This window comes from Nyctereutes procyonoides, unplaced genomic scaffold, assembly GCF_905146905.1.
Source record: "Nyctereutes procyonoides isolate TBG_1078 unplaced genomic scaffold, NYPRO_anot_genome, whole genome shotgun sequence".
Lineage (NCBI taxonomy): Eukaryota > Metazoa > Chordata > Mammalia > Carnivora > Canidae > Nyctereutes > Nyctereutes procyonoides.
Genome location: NW_026575046.1, coordinates 23,361,960 through 23,381,189, shown reverse-complemented (window position 1 = coordinate 23,381,189; position 19,230 = coordinate 23,361,960). Strand labels below are relative to the sequence as shown.

Below are 19,230 nucleotides of genomic sequence, written 5' to 3'. Positions count from 1 at the left end.
AGCCCGGAGCGCAGCCACTGAGGGCAGCGGCGGCGGCGGGAGCGAGGCGCGCAGGGAGCCGCGGCGCGGGCGGGAAGCAGGAGCCGCCGCCGCCGCCGCCGCCGCCGCCGCCGCCGCCGCGACGGGCAGCGGGGCTCGCCGGCAGCCGGCCCGGGCCCCCGCCCGCGCCCCCGCCGGCGCCCGCGCCCGCGCCCCCCGGGCTCCGTGCCCCCGGCGCCGGGCGGCCGGCGAGTCTGGAGCCCGCGCCGTCGCCGGCCGCGTCGCCCGGGCATGGAAGCAGGCGGCAAGCCCAACTCCTCGTCCAACAGCCGGGACGATGGCAGCAGCGCCTTCCCCGGCAAGGCGCCCGCGACGGGCGCGGGGCCGGCGGCGGCCGAGAAGCGCCTGGGCACCCCCCCGGGCGGCGGCGGCGCGGGCGCGAAGGAGCACGGCAACTCGGTGTGCTTCAAGGTGGACGGCGGCGGCGGCGGCGGCGGCGGCGGCGCGGGCGAGGAGCCGGCCGCGGGCTTCGAGGACGCCGAGGGCCCCCGGCGGCAGTACGGCTTCATGCAGAGGCAGTTCACCTCCATGCTGCAGCCCGGGGTCAACAAATTTTCGCTCCGCATGTTCGGGAGCCAGAAGGCGGTGGAGAAGGAGCAGGAAAGGGTTAAAACTGCAGGCTTCTGGATTATCCACCCTTACAGCGATTTCAGGTGAGCGCTCCCCGGGGGGGCGGGGGGGCGCCCCACTCTCCCTCCCTCCGTCCCTCCCGGGGCGCGCCCTCCAGCAGCGCTTCCCCGCGCCTGGGAGGGGGCGCGCCGGGGCCCCGGAGGGAGGGCTCGCCGGGCGGGCCGGGGGTGGCGCTGCCGGGCGGCTGGCGCTCGGGCTCCTGGCCCCCCTCTTCAACTAGTTTCCGCCGAGGAGGAGGAGGAGGAGGAGGAGGAGGAGGGGAGGAGGGTGGTGGTGGCTGGGGGCGCGGTGGTGAGGAGCTCCTGTTGCCCGCAATCCCAGGGAGGCTCGCCTCCTGCGCCTCGGGAACTTTGGGGACACACCGGGGAAGAAGTCCACGGTGACCTCCGGATGGCAGGAGGCGAAGTCGCCGTGGTGCCGGGAAAACTTTTACTTCGGAGATGGGGAGTGTAAGGAAGCGGCCAGAGACTCGTCTTTGGGGTGACACCCGTCCTGGCGCCGCTCCCCGGGGAAGCGGGTCCTGGGGAAGCGGGAGGAAGAGGCGCTCCCGGGCTTGCGGGGAGAGGGTGGGGCGCGCGGAGACAGTGACTCACAGGTCCTGGCCGTTCCAGCCGCTTCTCGCCCCTGGGGAATGTTAATCTTTTTTTTTTATTATTATTTATTTATTTATTTATTTTTCCATCTGCTTATAGGCACTGGGCATCCTCAGTGCATCTCTTCAGAATAGTGGCTGGCAGCCTGCGGAAGGGCAGTGTGCGCTGGGATAGTCCCCGACTTGAGATCTGAGCGGAGCAGGCGCGGCCAGGTTGGGCAGCAGCGGGGCAGGAAGCTTGGAGTTCCCGCAACGGAGGCGGGGGTGGGGGTGGGGCGAGGGTAGTTTCCAGAGCCCCCTCCCCGAAGCCCAGGGACACCCTTTCCTTGACCTTGACTGCAGGTCTGTTTCACAAATCTCTTTCCCCGTCTCCCCGACTGGGGAGCAGGGGCAGAGAGAGCTGTCAGCTAGCTGTCAGGGAGACTGCTTCTTCGGAGCATTAGAATTAAGACGTTTCCCCGTCTTATTCGTCGCCCAAGTATTCATTCGGTTATCAGCACGTTTAGGGATTATCAAATGAAGGTCGCGAAGGAGATCCTCCTATTAGCGTGCGCACGCCCTGCAGCTCCCGAGTAAGGCTGGGCTTCCCGTGTGCAAGGAGAAAACTCAGGGTGGCATTTATTATTTATTTATTTGTTTATTTATTTATTACTTCACTGAACTCTTTCGAAGAGGAACCGGTGGAAGGAGTCTGTGTGCAAACTGAGCAGTTTCAATAGGCGTCTACGAAACAGCACACAGACAGGGCCATAAAAAGCAGCGTTGCTTTGAGTTTCGGTTAAGGGACCTTGCGGTCAACTCTTTGCCTTGGCAGGAGCTGTCCACAGTTCTGAAGGACTTCAGCTGTGGGAAACGCAAACTCCTGCCACCCAAAGCTTTGGAGTTACTGCCTTCACCCTCTTTGGAGTTTATGATATTGTCTCAGAAATCAGTAGCCCCTATTATTTATGCATAGGACGAACGGAATCTAGGAAGTGCATCATTTTAAGGTTCTTATTTGAAAAAAAACAAAAACAAAAACAAAACATGTTACAAAGTCCAAAGGAAGACTTGTAAAATCTCATGACATTTATAGTCTATGGCAAATTAAGAGTTGGACCTGCAATGATGTTTACATTGGGAGGATCTACTAAATAATCAACCATGTTTCCTTCATCAGGAAGATGAAGCGAACCTACAAATGACCTTGTTTTAAGGTTCATGTTCTTTAGAATTTTAAAGGTTAAAATCAAATGTGGAATATTATCTCTACCTCAGTCCTTGGTGGAAATATGTTGCAACCTATTACCTTTTCATCATGAAAAAAGTTTACACGGAAACACCCTTTAATAACAAAAGCAAGCATGGTGTTTCCAGAAATATATGTAGTCCGCTATTCACATGCGAATAAAATGCTACACTTTATTTAATTTTACTTCAAGTAAGTGAGCGTTCTTGATTACTTCTGATACTTTTGATTCCTGAACATGTGGAAAGAGATTACACTTTTCAAAATGGTGACACATACTAAATAATTAAGCTTTCACACCTACTGGATAAAAACATTCCTGCCTTTCAGGAATTGGAATGATGTACCGGTATCTTTTGAATTAATGAAATTCATAAAATTAGAGATTCTCCACAGTTTCTCAAGTGAGTCATCTGAGACAAAATATGTCTTTTAAAAACAACAAAAAATGTCACTAAATAAGAAATTAACTGAAATCAGACGATGGTTTATTTTTATCATACGTTTCAAAGAAATAAGAAATGATGAAGAAGTGAGGTAATACTCCAAGCAAACTCAAGTGTGGAGTAGTTTGCAATATTTGGTTTTCTCACGCATAACTGGAAAAAGGAAATGACAGACATAAACTATTACTAGGTTTAGGTTTTAGCTGGAAGGTATCTGAAAAAGGTAGATTTTAAAACTCATAATTACAATATATACCAGTTTTCTAAAACAAAAAAAAAACTAAGAAGTAATCATTTGCCTATTTATTTGCATATATGAAGATATTTAAATATTATTATATCATTAATATTTTATATGATCTTACTTAATACCAATAGAAGATTTCTCAAAACCTGTTACATGTTAGGATAATGTAATGACAAAAGCAGAAACAAGAAAGACAAAATTCTGGTAGTACTTTTTTTCCCTAAAGGAAAAGCAATATGGGAATAATCTCTAACATAATAGAAATGTTATGGTTACGATCTGTTCACCTCAGGCTCCTTCCTGCAGAAGACACTTTAAGGGCAGGGTTTTGCCATGATTCCTATAACACCTAACTTAGGTTCAGTTATAATTTAGCCACAGAGAAAGTGACACTTAAGAATAAATTTCCATGGAGGGTTGTGGGAATACTGGAAATAAAGGGTTTTTCTTTGTTGTTGTTGTTGTTTTTGATACTTGATACTTCCATAAACTTTAGCATGGCCAAGGAAATTTACTCACTCTGCTTTTTGGTCAGCCCCGTACCGCTGAATGTAGTGTAAGCCTGCTACTCCAGGGCATGTCAGGATTTTGACACTGTGCTGATGATCTAGTATCCCATTTCCGGATGACTTCCAAGGCAAGTCCCTTTCCACTTCCCTCTAGTGGCCGGGCTGTGCTCCCACTGCGACTCCTGCAGAACTAGCTAGGTGCTTCTCTCAGCCACCAGCCCCAGAGAGCTATTGCTGTGTCTGGCAGGTAGTTTTCTTCTACCTCCGGTGTAAGTAGGGCAGAAGCTCTGTATTTCCCTTCTTTCTCAGGGGAGGATGATGTTAGAAATCTTCAGGGACTAAAGAAGAGTCAACTATCAAATACGCCCAATACTGTTAGAAATAACTGGGTAGCAGAAAGGGAAATGTGATGATGGAAGCAGAGATCACAGTGATGTCCCAGGAGCCAAGGAAGGCATTCAGTGTCTGAAAGGTGGAAAAGGCATGGAGTGGATTCTCCCCTAGAGCCTACCGAAGGAACATAGCCTTTGATTTTATTCTCAAAAGACTTGATTTCGTTTTGTTTTTTAGAAATAATTGGGTGGGAGCTAGAGAGTTTAGTAAATAAATTCTTATGCTTTTGTTTATATCATGGTATGTCATCACCCAAACTAGAAAAAAAATAGTTCCTTAAAAAGTAAAATTACACTGAGCTTTGTGTAGTGAGGCTATGGTCTCAGTCTTACTGAGTTTCATGTGCACAACACACACACACAAACAAGTAAGTATCTGATTAGGAGGTTAAGTGCGATTTTCTGAGATCACTAACAGTGATTATATATTTGTTAGCTAAAATTTTACTTTATATTTATTTAATAAAAAATTGACACTGACCTAGCATTGTGCTCTCAGAGTCAATCCATAGTTATGATACTATCATTCAAGTGGATTGGAAGAGTAGAGTACTTTTGCAGATGGTTTTTATTATGTGTATAATTTACCTTGAAAGAATTTATCACCGGACTCTTTGTCATTTCAAGGATTCTGATATTATTTTTCTGGATCAAGCTTATATAAGGGCTCTTTTATAGATAATGCTCCCATTTCATATATATCGTCAGCCAATATCTTGCCTCTGGTAAAGGAGGAGATTTGATATTTTGACTTGTTATTTCTTTCACTGCTTTTCGTCAATTAGTGTGAATAACTGTACGAAAAGCTTATTGTGTCATAAGTACATAAGGACTCTAGAGACAGGAGTCACTTCCTGAAGATGTTGCCATTTCTGGTCTTGCATTCCTGCCTCGTGCTGCAGCCATTAATAGTAGTGATGTCAGAGATCACTGATGTGTTCATTAGTGAAGGGAGGCTTCACCCATTTTCACACAGTAAGTTAGAGAGAAACCTTTGTTTCCAGGAGCTTCTCCTGAAAAAACAATTCAACCTTCTGGGCTTTAAGGACTAATTAGCCTACTGTTATGTATCTTTGTGCTGAATGCAGTCTGTACTCTCCCAGAAATGATCCTCTATTTGCTTTCCATATCAACATCCAAAATTTACCTTAGGAATTTATTTTCTATTAGGTGAACTTTTTAATAGCTTCTAAATTCAATTACGTTTTTCTTTTTAAAAATTATTTATTTATTTATTTATTTATTCATTCATTCATTCATTTATTCATTCATTCATTCGAGACACAGAGGCAGAGACACAGGCAGAGGGAGAAGCAGGATCCCCAGGGGGAGCCTGATGTGGGACTCGATCCCAGGATCCTGGGATCATGAGCTAAAGGCAGATGCTGAACCCACTGAGCCACGCAGGTTCCCCTCAATTAAGTTTCCCTTAGTGGCTTTAGGCCTGATTAAAGTGATATTATTTGAAATATTTGGAAGTATGAATTTATTCTATTACTTTTTCTTAGTATACATGTAAGTTATAAAGCTAAATTTTATTTCACTATTTCATTACATTTGGTAGATATGACAGTGATACTGTACTACTAAAATGTTACAAGAGGTTTTGCATTTTTGTCTGAGCAACTTTCCTTTTAAACCTACTTTTGGGGACTGGTATAAATTGAGAGTCTTTGGGCAGATGCATTTTTACCAATTCACATTTAATTATGTAGACTTATATTTATGAACTTGGATGTTGATGGGTAATGCAAATAATGCATTGGAACAATATATTACTTATTATCCAGAGCTCATTTGACAAAATATAATCAAACTGTATCTACTTGGTCAAAAACCATAAACCAAAACAACACCAATCCCAAAAGGCAATTTTTAAAGAATATTTTTATTTATTCATGGGAAACACAGGGAGGAGAGAGAAAGAGAGGCAGAGACACAGGCAGAGGGAGAAGCAGGCTCCATTCAGGGAACATGACTGACATGGGACTCGATCCCAGGTCCTCAGGATCACGGCCCCGGGCTGAAGGCGGCGCTAAACTGCTGAACCACCCGGGCTGTCCTCCAAAAGGGAATTTAAGTAGTATTTTTTAATTCTGCGTTATTCCACTCAATGAACTTATATCCCAAAGTGAGTAAGAGACAAGCAAAATATATCTGATGTGATGTTCATGTGAACATTTTGCCGTTCTAACTGCAATTGTTTTATTTAGCACATAATTTACTTCAGTACTTAGAGACAATGATTGGGCTAGGGGTGAGGAATTTCAAATACAGTTTCTTGTAATTACAGTACAAATTATGGTAGACCATAGCACTACATAAAGAATACTGAACATTTTCTGAATCTGTGACAAATTTCCATTTTATCATTTTCTATAAAGAAGTAACAAACTATGAATTAAGCTGACACTATATATTTTAGCAGCAGAGGTGGTGGTAATGAAGAAAAAAATCTGCTTACTCTAGGAAAAAGAGACTATTTTTACTTATACTAAGTACTTTTCTTCTACAAATCATTTTCATTGTAAAGGCACCTTGATGTACAACTTACCGTTATTTTTCCAGAAAAAAAAAATCAAGGGACTATGGTGATGCTTCCTGGTGAATTATGGAATTATCTGTGTTTTTGCACAATAAACCATCTTTGTTCTATTAATTCTCTATATTGTGTGTGTGTGTGTGTGTGTGTGTGTGTGTATGTTGTGCATGTGGGTAGAAACTATCCAAGGGACATCTGTATATGATTATGCACATAAGCATGTATATTGACATTGATTATTTTTGAGTTGAACAGTTATCTGACACATTTCACCCAAGTGTGAATGACAAAAATTGATGTGATAACCCTTTTCAAGTTTGTTAGTTAATTTCCCTATAATATTCTTGAACCAGGGCAGCCTACGTGGCTCAATGGTTTAGCGCTGCCTTTGGCCCAGGGTGTGATCCAGGAGATCTGGAATCAAGTCCCATGTCTGGCTCCCTGCATGGAACCTGCTTCTCCCTCTGCCTGTCTCTGCCTCTCTCTCTCTCTCTCTCTCTCTCTCTCTGTATGTGTGTGTCTCTCGTGGATAAATAAATAAAATCATATATTTTAACCAATTCACCTAATAACTGACCACTTAAAGTAGCAGAATTATATATGTTCTGGATTTACAATTGGATCATCTTATTTACATAGACCTGTTTTTATTTTCAAGACATTAACTATAACTCTAAATTAGTAAGGCTAAGTACATGCAAACAGAGTTAGCAACTAGTTACAAATTTTGTACATTCATGTTAAATAGTGCTGCAGTGGACATCTTTGTGTGTTACTCTTCATTATATTTTGGGCAGAGTTCGGGGAATGGAATTACTGACTATGAACATTTTACAGATTCTATCCATATCGACTTCACCAATTTAATACTGCCACCAGTTGAGACACTTTTAAAAATTATGAGTAATGTAGGTTTACCAGTGTGGTTGATATTTCTGTTTAGATGTGCATAAGCAGTGTTAGGACAGAAAGTCAAAACTATATTCTATTCATCATAGAGTGGGAAAAGTAATCTTAAAAAGCAGATAATATGATTTAATGTCTAATAATATCGGGCTGCTTACAACCCTTCAGAGGCTTCCCATTACTTTTAGAATACATTTGAGCTACAAGATATACATTTGAGCTACATCTATACAAGTTCTTGCATAATTTCAATTTATCTATGTAATCTTATCACCCACAGCTTGCTCCCTCACTGTTTCCTAGCCTCCTGAGTCAATTTTAAGCTCCTACAGTAAGCTGAGTTCTCTCCTGTCCCAGAGATTTTGATGTGACACTTAAGCTCACTGCCTAAAATTCTCTTTTCACTTTTTGTCAATCTGCACCACAGCTAGCTTCTCCTTGTCACTTGGATTTCAGTTTAATCATTGTGATCACCCTCAACCTCTACCATCTGCTTAATTATTTGAGTCTCTAATTTCACTGGAATTTATAATTATATTTTATGTATGTCCCTTCACTAGAATTTAAGTTCCATGACCTCTTCAATATTACCCAATTTTATATTCCTAATGCCATAAAAGTACACATAAGAGATTTTTTTCTGCTTAAATTTTCTCAGATGCTCAATTTTTTAACAATTTTTTGAGATATAATTCAGATACAATATAATTCTCATTTAATGTGTATGATTGATTTTTAGTATGTTCACATAGTTGTACAACCATTACCCAAATGAATTTTAGAAAATATTATCCAAGTAGGAGCCCATTCCCATTAGCACTCATTTCTGTCTCCTCTTTCCCTCTACCCTCATAGCTATAAGCAACCACCTACTTTCTACTTTCTGTCTCTAGAGATTTTTTTTTTTCTGGGCATTTTGTTTCAATGGAATGATATGTAGTCTTCTGTTATTGGCTTACTTCAATTAGCATATTTTCAAGTTTCATTCATGTTGCAGCATGTTTCAATACTTTCTCTTTTTTATTGAATACTGTTTTGTTGTATGAATATACCAAATTTTGTTAATCCATTCATCAGTTGCACATCTGCATTGTTTCTACCTTTTAGTTATTATGATTACTGCTGATATGAATATTCTTATACAATTTCATGAGCAGAGATGTATTTTCATTTCTCTTTGGATTGAAGTTACTGGCTCATCATAAAAGACTTTTAACAAATATTCAATAAATGGATAAAGAATTAATCTGCAACCAGGATGTACACACATTTAATCTTAGAGTTAGTAAATCCAGATAAGGAAAGCTCTTTCTTTCCCTATAGCAATACCTAGCATTCACTCCCCACTGCCACCTGCAAGGACTTGTCACAACTATTACATTTCTCTGCCCAGTATAGATGACTAAATGAAACTGCAGGGAGGTTAAGCAGCATGAACATGGTGACATAGATAGATTGTAAGAACTGGGCCAGGAATTCAGCCCTTCTGAATCTTAATTCTGTCACTCCAACTCTTTTACCTAAAGGGAAGCAAGGCTATTAAGATAAACAATTCTAACCTTCAGGGAAACATTATGGATTAAACCTAATTGTTTATTCTTCTTACCTCTTTAAACCATTCCAAAATAATATGAGAAAACACATAGATAAATAAATAAATAGAAGAAAGAGGAGAAAGCAGAGAATAAGAGATCTCAAAAACATTTTGGAAAATAGAAGACTAATGGAGAAATTATAAATTTCTGTAAATTACTTTTACAGTACTTCACCATTGAACCCCAGAAGTGTTTAGGACATGAAGTACTAGCTAAGAAACAGTATTCAGGAACACCAGGATGAAACCAGGCGGATTAAATGAGGGTCTTCATAGTGAATACAGAACTTTCAGTCTTAACATCAGAATGCTTGGAGCCAGTTCAATTCTCCCCAAGCAGGAAACTGGAGAAAAATATATCCAAAGGGAGACATTTCAAGGCCTAAAAATTCTTATTCATTATCTAATGACTTTGCAGAAAGCCTTGCATATGTAGAGATTGTAATTATATTTTGTTATTCTATCATCTAATATGATATGTAAGCAAAAGGTTATGGGTCTTTTGAGAAAAGTCTCCATTGTAAGAGAGGAAGACTAAATCAAACAGCAAAAGAAAGTCCAGAGAACAGAGAGGCATTTGGGGTTAAGGGAAATTACAACATTATTAAAAATTTGTCTATGAATTATATCTTCAGGAAGATATTTTATGTATGAAATAAGAAAAATATTGCTATGAAAAGAATAGCCAGAAAGTAAGAAGAAAATGCTCACGTGTAATAAGTTGGCATATAAAGTCTAGGAAATCTCTTAGAATTAGGGCAAAAAAAATAATAGAAAATATAAACAAAATAAAGGATAATTCATAAGGTCAAAATCTAAAAAAAGAGTTTCAGAATGAGAACAAAGTGTGAAAATGGATATATGGAATTAAGAGACTATTTATTTATTTATTTATTTATTTATTTATTTATTTTAACAGAGACATTTTAAACAGAATTTTCCAGATAGCAGGAAGTGAAATGTCTTTTCTGAGAAATTCAGAGTGCTCACCATCAAGAAAGGAAAAGACCCTACCAAGGGTCCTCACACAGAAGCTTAAGAGCACAACTGAGTCATAAAAAAACAAACAACTCAAACTTTTCAAAGAGAAATTTACATATCAACACATGGGAAAAATACTGGAAGTTAAATGATAATGTAATGTTCTACAAAATTCTGGGCTTTAGTTTCCTCAATTATAAAATGAGGAAAATAATATATGTATCTTGTCAGGTTGTTGGAGTGATACATATTTTATGTTAATATTATAAATATTTTATAGTGTCTAGATGCATAGTGCTTAGAGATTATACTGAATGCTATGTGTTAACTATTATTATAAAATTAAAATTGAAACAGAATTAAGGTGTGTGAACTATTTGAGAAAAGAAAATACTATCTTTATACATACTTAATAATCTTCAGAATTCTTTAAGGCAAATGTATCTCTGAAGGCAGGGCCATGTTAAGTGTTAGGCTGTTCTGTTTTCTTTTTATCTTAGAAGTCTGGGCAGCAGAAGCCCTGATGTATAATGGCAATTTTTGTGTGTGCTATGTGAAACAGATTCATTCGTGAAGCAATTAGCATCGGAAAACTTTTAATGAATCCTCTATCTGCAAAATTTTCCAGATATACTGTTATTATCTTCTAAGTTGGTATAGAATGCTATGGTATTGAACATTTAGAATAGCTTTTAGGGAAAATTCTAAAGGCATTGAGTTGCTTGCACTCCTTCCTGTTAATCTTTATTTTCATCAGAAAGTGGCATAGTTAAACAATTTGCGATCTTATTTCAAATCAGTTAGATGTTATATATGAGCCAAATAAGATGATTCATAACTTGCTAAATTCTTTCATTTTTTATTGTCAAATTTAATAGTCTGTGAAAAATGGTTATTTGGAAATATAATTTAAGAAAGATGGCAAATTTGAAAGAATGATTTAAAGATTTTTTTACATCACTTTATAGCAGATGTCACTTATTACCCTTGCAGAATGTGTTAGCCTTGTTTTTTAAGGATAATATACCTTATTAAAAATTATACAGTCTTGGTTATTTGAGAGATGTGAGCAGAGGCTGAAAAAATGAATACTGGATGTTATATTAGTGGTATGGATAGGGAAAATAGTATTCTTTATTTTTTCTATGGAAGAGTTATTCATTATTTAAATAATTATTTTTAAAAAAGGTTCTTTGTTCTGAGTAATACATATGGTATTTGTTTTGAATAATCATATAACTGAATTAGGCTGAAGATTAGAGGCAAATATGTTACCTGGGATTCAGATGTATTTTTTGATATATAAAAGAGCAGAGATATATGCTGACACCACCTAGTTATGGTTGTGCATGTATTCAATAATATAAATAACCCAAGAATTCCATTAGCTCTAATTATTGATTATACTAATCATTCATGCCTATCCATTGAGTGACTCTTAGGCTGTCAGGCTCATAGAATACTTTAAGAATCGAATGAAAGCTGCGGATCCTCTGTCCTAGAAAAGTGCATATATTCACAAAATTTTGTCTGTGACTTCAAGAGGTTTGTGGTTCCCTGCAAGCACATTTATTTTTGGACTCCAAGTTAATACTTCCTGAACTATCTAATGTTTTACACAGAAATACGATACTAAGTAGAGTGGATGGACGATACCTGGAGACAGACTTCTGTTTGGATGAGCCATTTAAGAATTAGAACTATAGCTAGAAAGACTTGTCTTGAGAGGTAGAGAAATCCCAACCAAGAAGTTTAGTTCTGAGGCTAGATACTTGGTCAGCAGGGATTTAATAGAGGTTTGTCCTTGATGGGTCAATCAGCAGTAAGGCACAAAGGTATAGCTAGAAACATATTTGGAATGAGGGGACACTAAATTTTTTGCAGATGCTGTTTACCTGTTTTAAAAAGCTGATTGAACCAACTGATAAATGATCAAAGTAATGGCAAAGTTCAGTAGGATGGATGATTATAAGATAAATATGTTAAAATATTGTATTAACAACCACAATTGAAGATATATAATAGAAAAAGAATCACTGACTACAAAAGCCAAAAATATAAACTATATACCCAAATTTGAAATTTTAAAAAATTTGAAAAATAAATCAATGTATAAAAGATAAGTTATAAAATATGTAGTATTAATCAATTAAAATAGTCGAATAAAGTCTGTTCTCATCAGTTTGCAGTAAAACTCAATCCAAAAACATTTAAATTTATAAAAGGTCAAAAAAACTGAAATCAGAGTTCCTAGAAAAATATTAATCAATTACTTAATAATTTTACCATGGGGCAGAGCTTTCCAACATAGTACTCTGAAGACCTATCTGAAGGTCTATTTGACCCTTATAAAAAGTTCTTGAAAATGTATAAGCTAGTAAATTATCTTACAGAAAAGATATGACCTGTTCACAAATACTTGGATACAAGGATGATCACTATAATATTTTTCATAATAGTAGAAAGATATAAACAAATATAACTTGAGTAAAATTTCAACCTTGTCCAAAGCCCTGCTTATCAGTTATTCCCCATATCTCTGCCCTGCCTTTTCTTCATAGAACTTAACACAATTTATTATATTACATGAAGTATTCCATTTATCTAATTTGATTATGATCTTTCCTCATCTATAATTAAGCCTCACTTAGGGGCTTAACTATAACCCCTATATAAAGCACTATATTCCCAAGCCTAGATCCATGCCTGACATAAAGTAAATATGAGTGAATGAAGACATTTTAGCAACGTTATCCTCAGTCTTGGTTTTTATACACAAGTTTCAACAACCAGATGGCCTTTCTCCCTATATTTGCTATAAAAAATGGAATATATTTTTATTTTTTTATTATTTTTTTTTATTTATGATAGTCACACAGAGAGAGAGAGAGGGAGGCAGAGACACAGGCAGAGGGAGAAGCAGGCTCCATGCACCGGGAGCCCGACGTGGGATTCGATTCCGGGTCTCCAGGATCGCGCCCTGGGCCAAAGGCAGGCGCCAAACCACTGCGCCACCCAGGGATCCCCCAAAATGGAATATTTTAATTTAATGCAGATAGCCTAACAAACATATACATGTATTGAGAAATAAAGTTTGAAGCTATTTAAAATAATATGCATACATACTTGTATTAATTCCGGTTACTGTAATTCTTGCTGTTATGTAGGTTTTAAAAAATTGGGGAATATATGTTGTGGGTATCTTGGGATGACTCTTGTTTTGCAGCCCCATAAATGCTATTTAAATGTCATTGCCTTTGGAATCAATGCTATCTTCATCAAAATAGAGCTGAAAATATCTCTCTTTGGGCAAAGACATTAAGAAGGAATAACATTATTTAAGAAGGAATAACATTACTATTTTGTATGTATCATGTTTTTTTTTTCCTTTTGCCAAATTGTGTTGCCTTGGTATAACAGTGACGTATTGTGAGGGAATTGGAAATTAACACTTTTTCTATAGGTATAGTTAATAAAATATTGAATCAGTGTTTTGAAAGAAAATTACTTTGAACTTTGGCTCTGTGGTAAGTAGGTTCTTTTATTGTGTTCACCAAGTTACGAAAAAAAAAAAATCCAACCAATTTTTTTCTGTATAAGCACAAAGTGATCCTTGTGTAATGTTCATGGAAAGGATATCATAGGTCTTGATAAAAGAAAATTGAAGTTGATATAATTTTTAAAAGGAAAAGGAACTTGAGTCTTAGAAGATAGTGGCAGCTTAGTTTTTGCACATAAAAAAAGGAGCAGATAGATGGCCAAACCCAAAACACGTGGGCAACATTTATAGCAAAACTATCACCATGAACCTAAAAAATAAATAGGTTGGGACAAACCTGCACACGCTGTAAGCCCTTTGTTTTTTTTGTTCTTGTTCTTGTTTTGTTTTTGTTTTTGTTTTTGAACCTCCTTGTAGGTTGAAGGAAGAAAATAATGAGAATCAAGGTTATCTGCTAGATCAGAGAATAGGCAGGCCTCCTACCTAAACAATAGATACTTTCTGGAGAAGCAACCGAAACCGGGATAGGGGATTGGCACAGTCCAAGAGCAAGAAGTCTGCAGGAATTTCAAGAGGAAAAATGGCTGATCCCAGGACTGGGGCTGGAAGTATGTATTAAGGGCCTGAAACAACTTTACATACCAAATAATAAGGAAATTATCAATGACTGCCACGGTATATAGAAAGGAATCAGGAGCCAATTCGAAGAAGAAGCCAAGATGAATTTCAAAAAGGATGAGAATTTCAACAAATTCACTCAGCAAATGTTTACGTTTGAGTTCATAATGATACAAAAAAATGGTTAACCTCTGAAACTCACGAGGACTCAATTCCTTACCTTGAAACTTGGGTAAATAAACAAATCAAGTGTTTACTCTGCTTTGCCTATCTTATCTGAACCAATGTGCAGCCAAATAATAGATCAGGAAGGGTGTCTTTACAGATTGTTAAAGTTAATACGTGAAAAGGTAATGATATTATTAGAAAATCACCATTTTACCACTACCATCCAATTAATGCATCTAGATGTTGAGCATCAATTGCCATTAATAACAAGAGAGAGCAAAACCAAGAATTGCATTTTCTCGATTCAAGAGCACACACCACCCATAGTTTTGCCAAGGGAATGGAATCTCAGTTTCATCTAGCCTCTGGGTCCCAGTGCCAAACTCCAGGAAATACAGATGGCTAAGGAACATGCTGAATTTGGACCCTGAAATGTAATCAGCCAAATCCAGTGTTGGAGAATCGATGGGCCTGCCACCCAGGCAGATAAATAGTAAGAAAAAGAATGGGGTGTGTGTGGGGGAATTTGTAGATTATGAGACACTCTGAGAATGGAGGTTTGAGGCAGACTAAACTATGCAATTTAGGAATGCATAATTGTGATGAAACTGTGTAAAGAAATTCAAGGGAGCAACTACTATGAAAGTCAACAGAACTATTATTTCAGAGGGCCCTAGAGAGCTGTGATTGGGATGGTACACATGGAAGGGCTTCCTGGAGGTGGTGGTGATAAAGTTCTACTTCTTGCCCTGGGTGGTGGTTTCAAGGATGTTTGATTTATAATAAACCACTGTTTTCTGTATCTGTTTATTTTACAATAAAAATAAGGAAACAATGGGGAAGAGATATTGATTTTCAAAAAGAAAGATCAGGCTATAATGAAAAAAAAGTGTAATATCAATATTTACCTTTCTGTTTTACTCATAGATCTGATTTGTATTTTAAGCAAAACCCTAAGTATGCTAAGGCAAAGCAACGTAATGCAACTTTATGGTGGGAAAATGACCCAGACATGATCTCAGAAAAGTCAGAACCCTAACTCTTCTAACTTGATTTGAGGAGATGTTCAATCCCTTTGAAGTTAGTCTGTAAAATTTGAGAAAATATTATCTGTCTCCTTAAGGATGTTGTGATAATAAGATACTATGTAAAAGGTGCTTGACACCTAGAGGATATTTAACAAAGGTTAAATTCCCTTTTTAGTTTCTCTTTATTATCCTTTTAAGTGATTAATATATAAGTACAAGTAAATAATAGTCTTTATCTAAAAGACATTGGATTATATTCATGAATTCACTCATTCAGTAAATACTGAGTACTGAGTATGTTTTCAGGGAGCACTAGGTGCTTTAGATGTGAGAAAAATGAAACTACCAGGAATGATCCTTCAGAGGCTGTTTGTCTAGTAAAGAAGACAGGCACGTGAAGATTTAACTTTTGTTGGAGAGAAAGAATGCCAATAGGGAAAATAATTATACACCCATGCTATAATATTTAATTATCAGCTAAATTTTATAATTTTTTAGTATTTATTTCTGGGAATTTTGTTGCAAACCATCACAGATGGTCAATACTTTTGCTTTTTTTTTTTTTTTGTAAAAAAAAAATAATTGCTGGGGTAAAATTATCTCAGATATTCAACTGTTAAGTCTTTATTATTCTATTGTTACACTATTGTGATTCTAGAAAGCATAAAGTATTTTCAGGTTAATTTTTAAAGTCAGTCAAGAATTATTTCAGAATTTTGTGCTTAAAAAGTATAATAATCCATTGGAAAGTAGTAAAGGGATTTACATAGTCACTAAAATGTAGATTGCTACTATATCTCTTTTCTGTGTAAAATAAATCTAATGTATATTCCTTCTGTATCAACACATCATGTTGGAAAGAGAGAGAAAAGCTCTTAACCTACTTTCCTATCTTCAATTTTTAACTTTATCATGCTTGCTAATTGCCTGGGTGTCCTTTAACCATCTATTTCCATGATTCTTTCCCAGAGGCTTGGTTTAATTTTAAAAGTGCAGTGTATTCAGCCCTAATTATGTGAGAGCTCACTGCAGGCAAACAGCAAGAGATAGTAATGACCAAAATGTGTTCTTAAATCAATGCGACAGATACCACAAGCACATCACTATAAACATTTAATGACTAGGAAATATAACCATGCAAGGTGATAGTTAGAAGTTAGTGATGTCTGGAAATAAAATTCCTTCCTAGAAACATAACTTCACTATGATTTTTAATATGCTTAGTTTTATAGTTTTACATTTTTTATTTCTCTTATCAAGTATTTAAACAAGGTGATCACCACCCCCATTTTATTATCCATAAATAGACATGAGGTGGTTCTACTTTATCTGAGTTTGAATGAAGTTCACAAAATATGCAATCTGTGTGCCTGGAAATACTGTCCATTGTTTTCTTTGAAAAGCATGCTACTATGCTGACTAAATGTCCATAATAAATAAGAATTTTAAGCATTTTTATCACAGTTATTTTTACGTTAATGTAATGAGGGAAATAATGTTGAAATGTTTTAACTGGGCATAAATAGGACAAGCAACAGTCAGTGATTTATTCTACAGAGTCAAAATACAGGATTATCTGCTAAACTCTATGTGTCAGACACTATTTTATATGTCTTTATTTATATTATAGTACTGAATCCTTTGAGCAACCCTACAATGTGTATTATTTATGATACATTACAGTCTAGAAAACCAGATTATGGAGCAGTTAGGTGGTCAGACAGCATCCAAGTAGACAAGCTTGGATTTGAACCCAGGGATCTGGCTCAGAGCCCAGGATCTTAACAACTTGTCTCAGAGGAATTTAGTCATATCCTGACCCAATTGACTCAGTCTTTTTCTCTGACTTGATTAAAAAGTGTAGTGTTAGAATTTATATCTTTTCCTGGCTATAAGAACCTTAGTGACTTAGGTGATGATCTTGAGTGGGAAATGTTGCCCGATTAGCCAAATATTCACTGCATTTTTCTGAAAGCTCACTTTCAGTTCCCCATATTGGATTGAATTCTAGGTGTAAAAACCTAACTATTCAAAATCCTTATTTCTTTTTATAAAAAGCTAAATATTTGACAATAAAGAGTTAAGGGTAAATCTTGAGAATTGAAATTTTCTTATCCAGGCAGGTAACTAATACAGAGATAAAACCATTAAGACTTTTTTTTTTTTTTTGGCTCTACTTAAGTTTAATACTCCAGAAAACAGAAGAACTAGTGAAAACAATTCTGTTTCCTAAAAATACTTTTAATTTGCTTTCATTATAGTTTTTTTTTTCTATCCTTTTAAATGATAGTGCTTATGTACTAAAATGAAGTGACTATTCAAATGAAAATAGCAATGAAGTGCTGTCCTCATAATGAAGGCATTTGGATGTGTATGGAAATAGAAGCTGTAAAACTTTACCTACAGATATTATTGAAAAAGATACAGCTATTACACAAAAGAAAAGGTCGATGTTTACTACTAGGTTGCAGTCTACAACCATGTAAATATTATATATTAGATAGCTTATAAATTGGAATTCATTAGAATAATAGATTATTAAATTTTGAATCTACTGAAAAAAAAAAGCAGCTAAGAAAGGCAAGAAACAGTGTGTGAAGTTATATATGGCAGATGTTCAAGAAATTTACCCAAAACCATGGTCCTGTTGTACCTCTGAGATCATTCTCTCTGGTTTCTTGAGATCTGATAGCAGGATATTCCACCTATTGAAATCACTGTATCCAAAAACAATTATTTTACAACTTCCCATTACTTATTGGGACTATGAAGCTATAGAAGTAATATGAGGAACCCAAATCTCAAACAGAATGAAATGAAAACAGAAGCAGAGATAATGGAGAATTAAGGAAAATCTTGCTGAAACTTACCTGTTTAAAAATAGAGTTAATTTTAAATTCTTGGAAAAGTGAGGTAAGTGATGTTCCATCTTCAAAATCAGAATTTTCTAATAATAATGGATAATTCAAAAGCGTAATTTGTTATTTATCTTCTCTAACTTAGGTAAATTTAAATTCTTTCTCTATGAGAAACACACTCAAAACACTTTAATTTAAATGACACAAAATGAAACAAACCTTTGGCTTTCAGTTATTTTTGATACTTTTATAATTTACTTTTTACTTTTACAGACTTTTGAAAAGAGGAATTTATATTCACTCTGTCTCCCTTGCTTATCATTATTCCTAAATCCTGTATTATCTGGCTTTCTATTTGAACAAAACACTGAGGAAAAAAAATTAAAAACACAACCAATCAAATAATAAATCTTGTAAATGCCATTTAATCTCCTTGTTTCTAAATCTAGTAAACACTCTTCAGACTTGATTTAATTTGAACTCTTAATGACCTTTGACTCCTTTTTGACTTCTCTGACCCTTCTCTTTTCTCATTATCGCTTAAATGTTATTGGTTCTCAAGGTCTAGCTTCTTCAAGGTCTTGTCTCTCCTAACTGTACATATTCTCCTAAGGAAGTGCCATCCATTACCATGCCTTGAACTGTCTCTGCCTATTCTAGCCCAGGACATATTCCTTAGCATCAGACCACATATCCAACTACCCCTTTGATATATTATGTCACCTTTGACCTTATGGCCAAATCTGCTCTCCAGCTTATGTTTCCTCAAGGATTGAGTGATTAATGATGGTACTTAACACTGAATCTCATTATTTTATGTTCCTACTTGTTTTTCACTAACATTCAACCTGTAGTGTATAGGCTTGCACGTGGCCATGTACACATGCACATGTATACACACACACACACACACACCCATAGACACACACCCTACTTATCATGCCTTACTTATT

General features: G+C 37.2%; 1 protein-coding gene across 1 annotated transcript in view; it reads left to right on the top strand.

The window, feature by feature from the left end:
* Positions 1 to 270: 270 nt before the first annotated feature.
* Positions 271 to 19,230, top strand: part of HCN1 (hyperpolarization activated cyclic nucleotide gated potassium channel 1) — a 376,053-nt gene continuing 357,093 nt past the window's right edge. The window contains exon 1 of the mRNA XM_055324802.1: positions 271 to 692. Coding sequence (XP_055180777.1) covers positions 271 to 692 — 422 coding nt within the window. The remainder of the gene's footprint in view (positions 693 to 19,230) is intronic.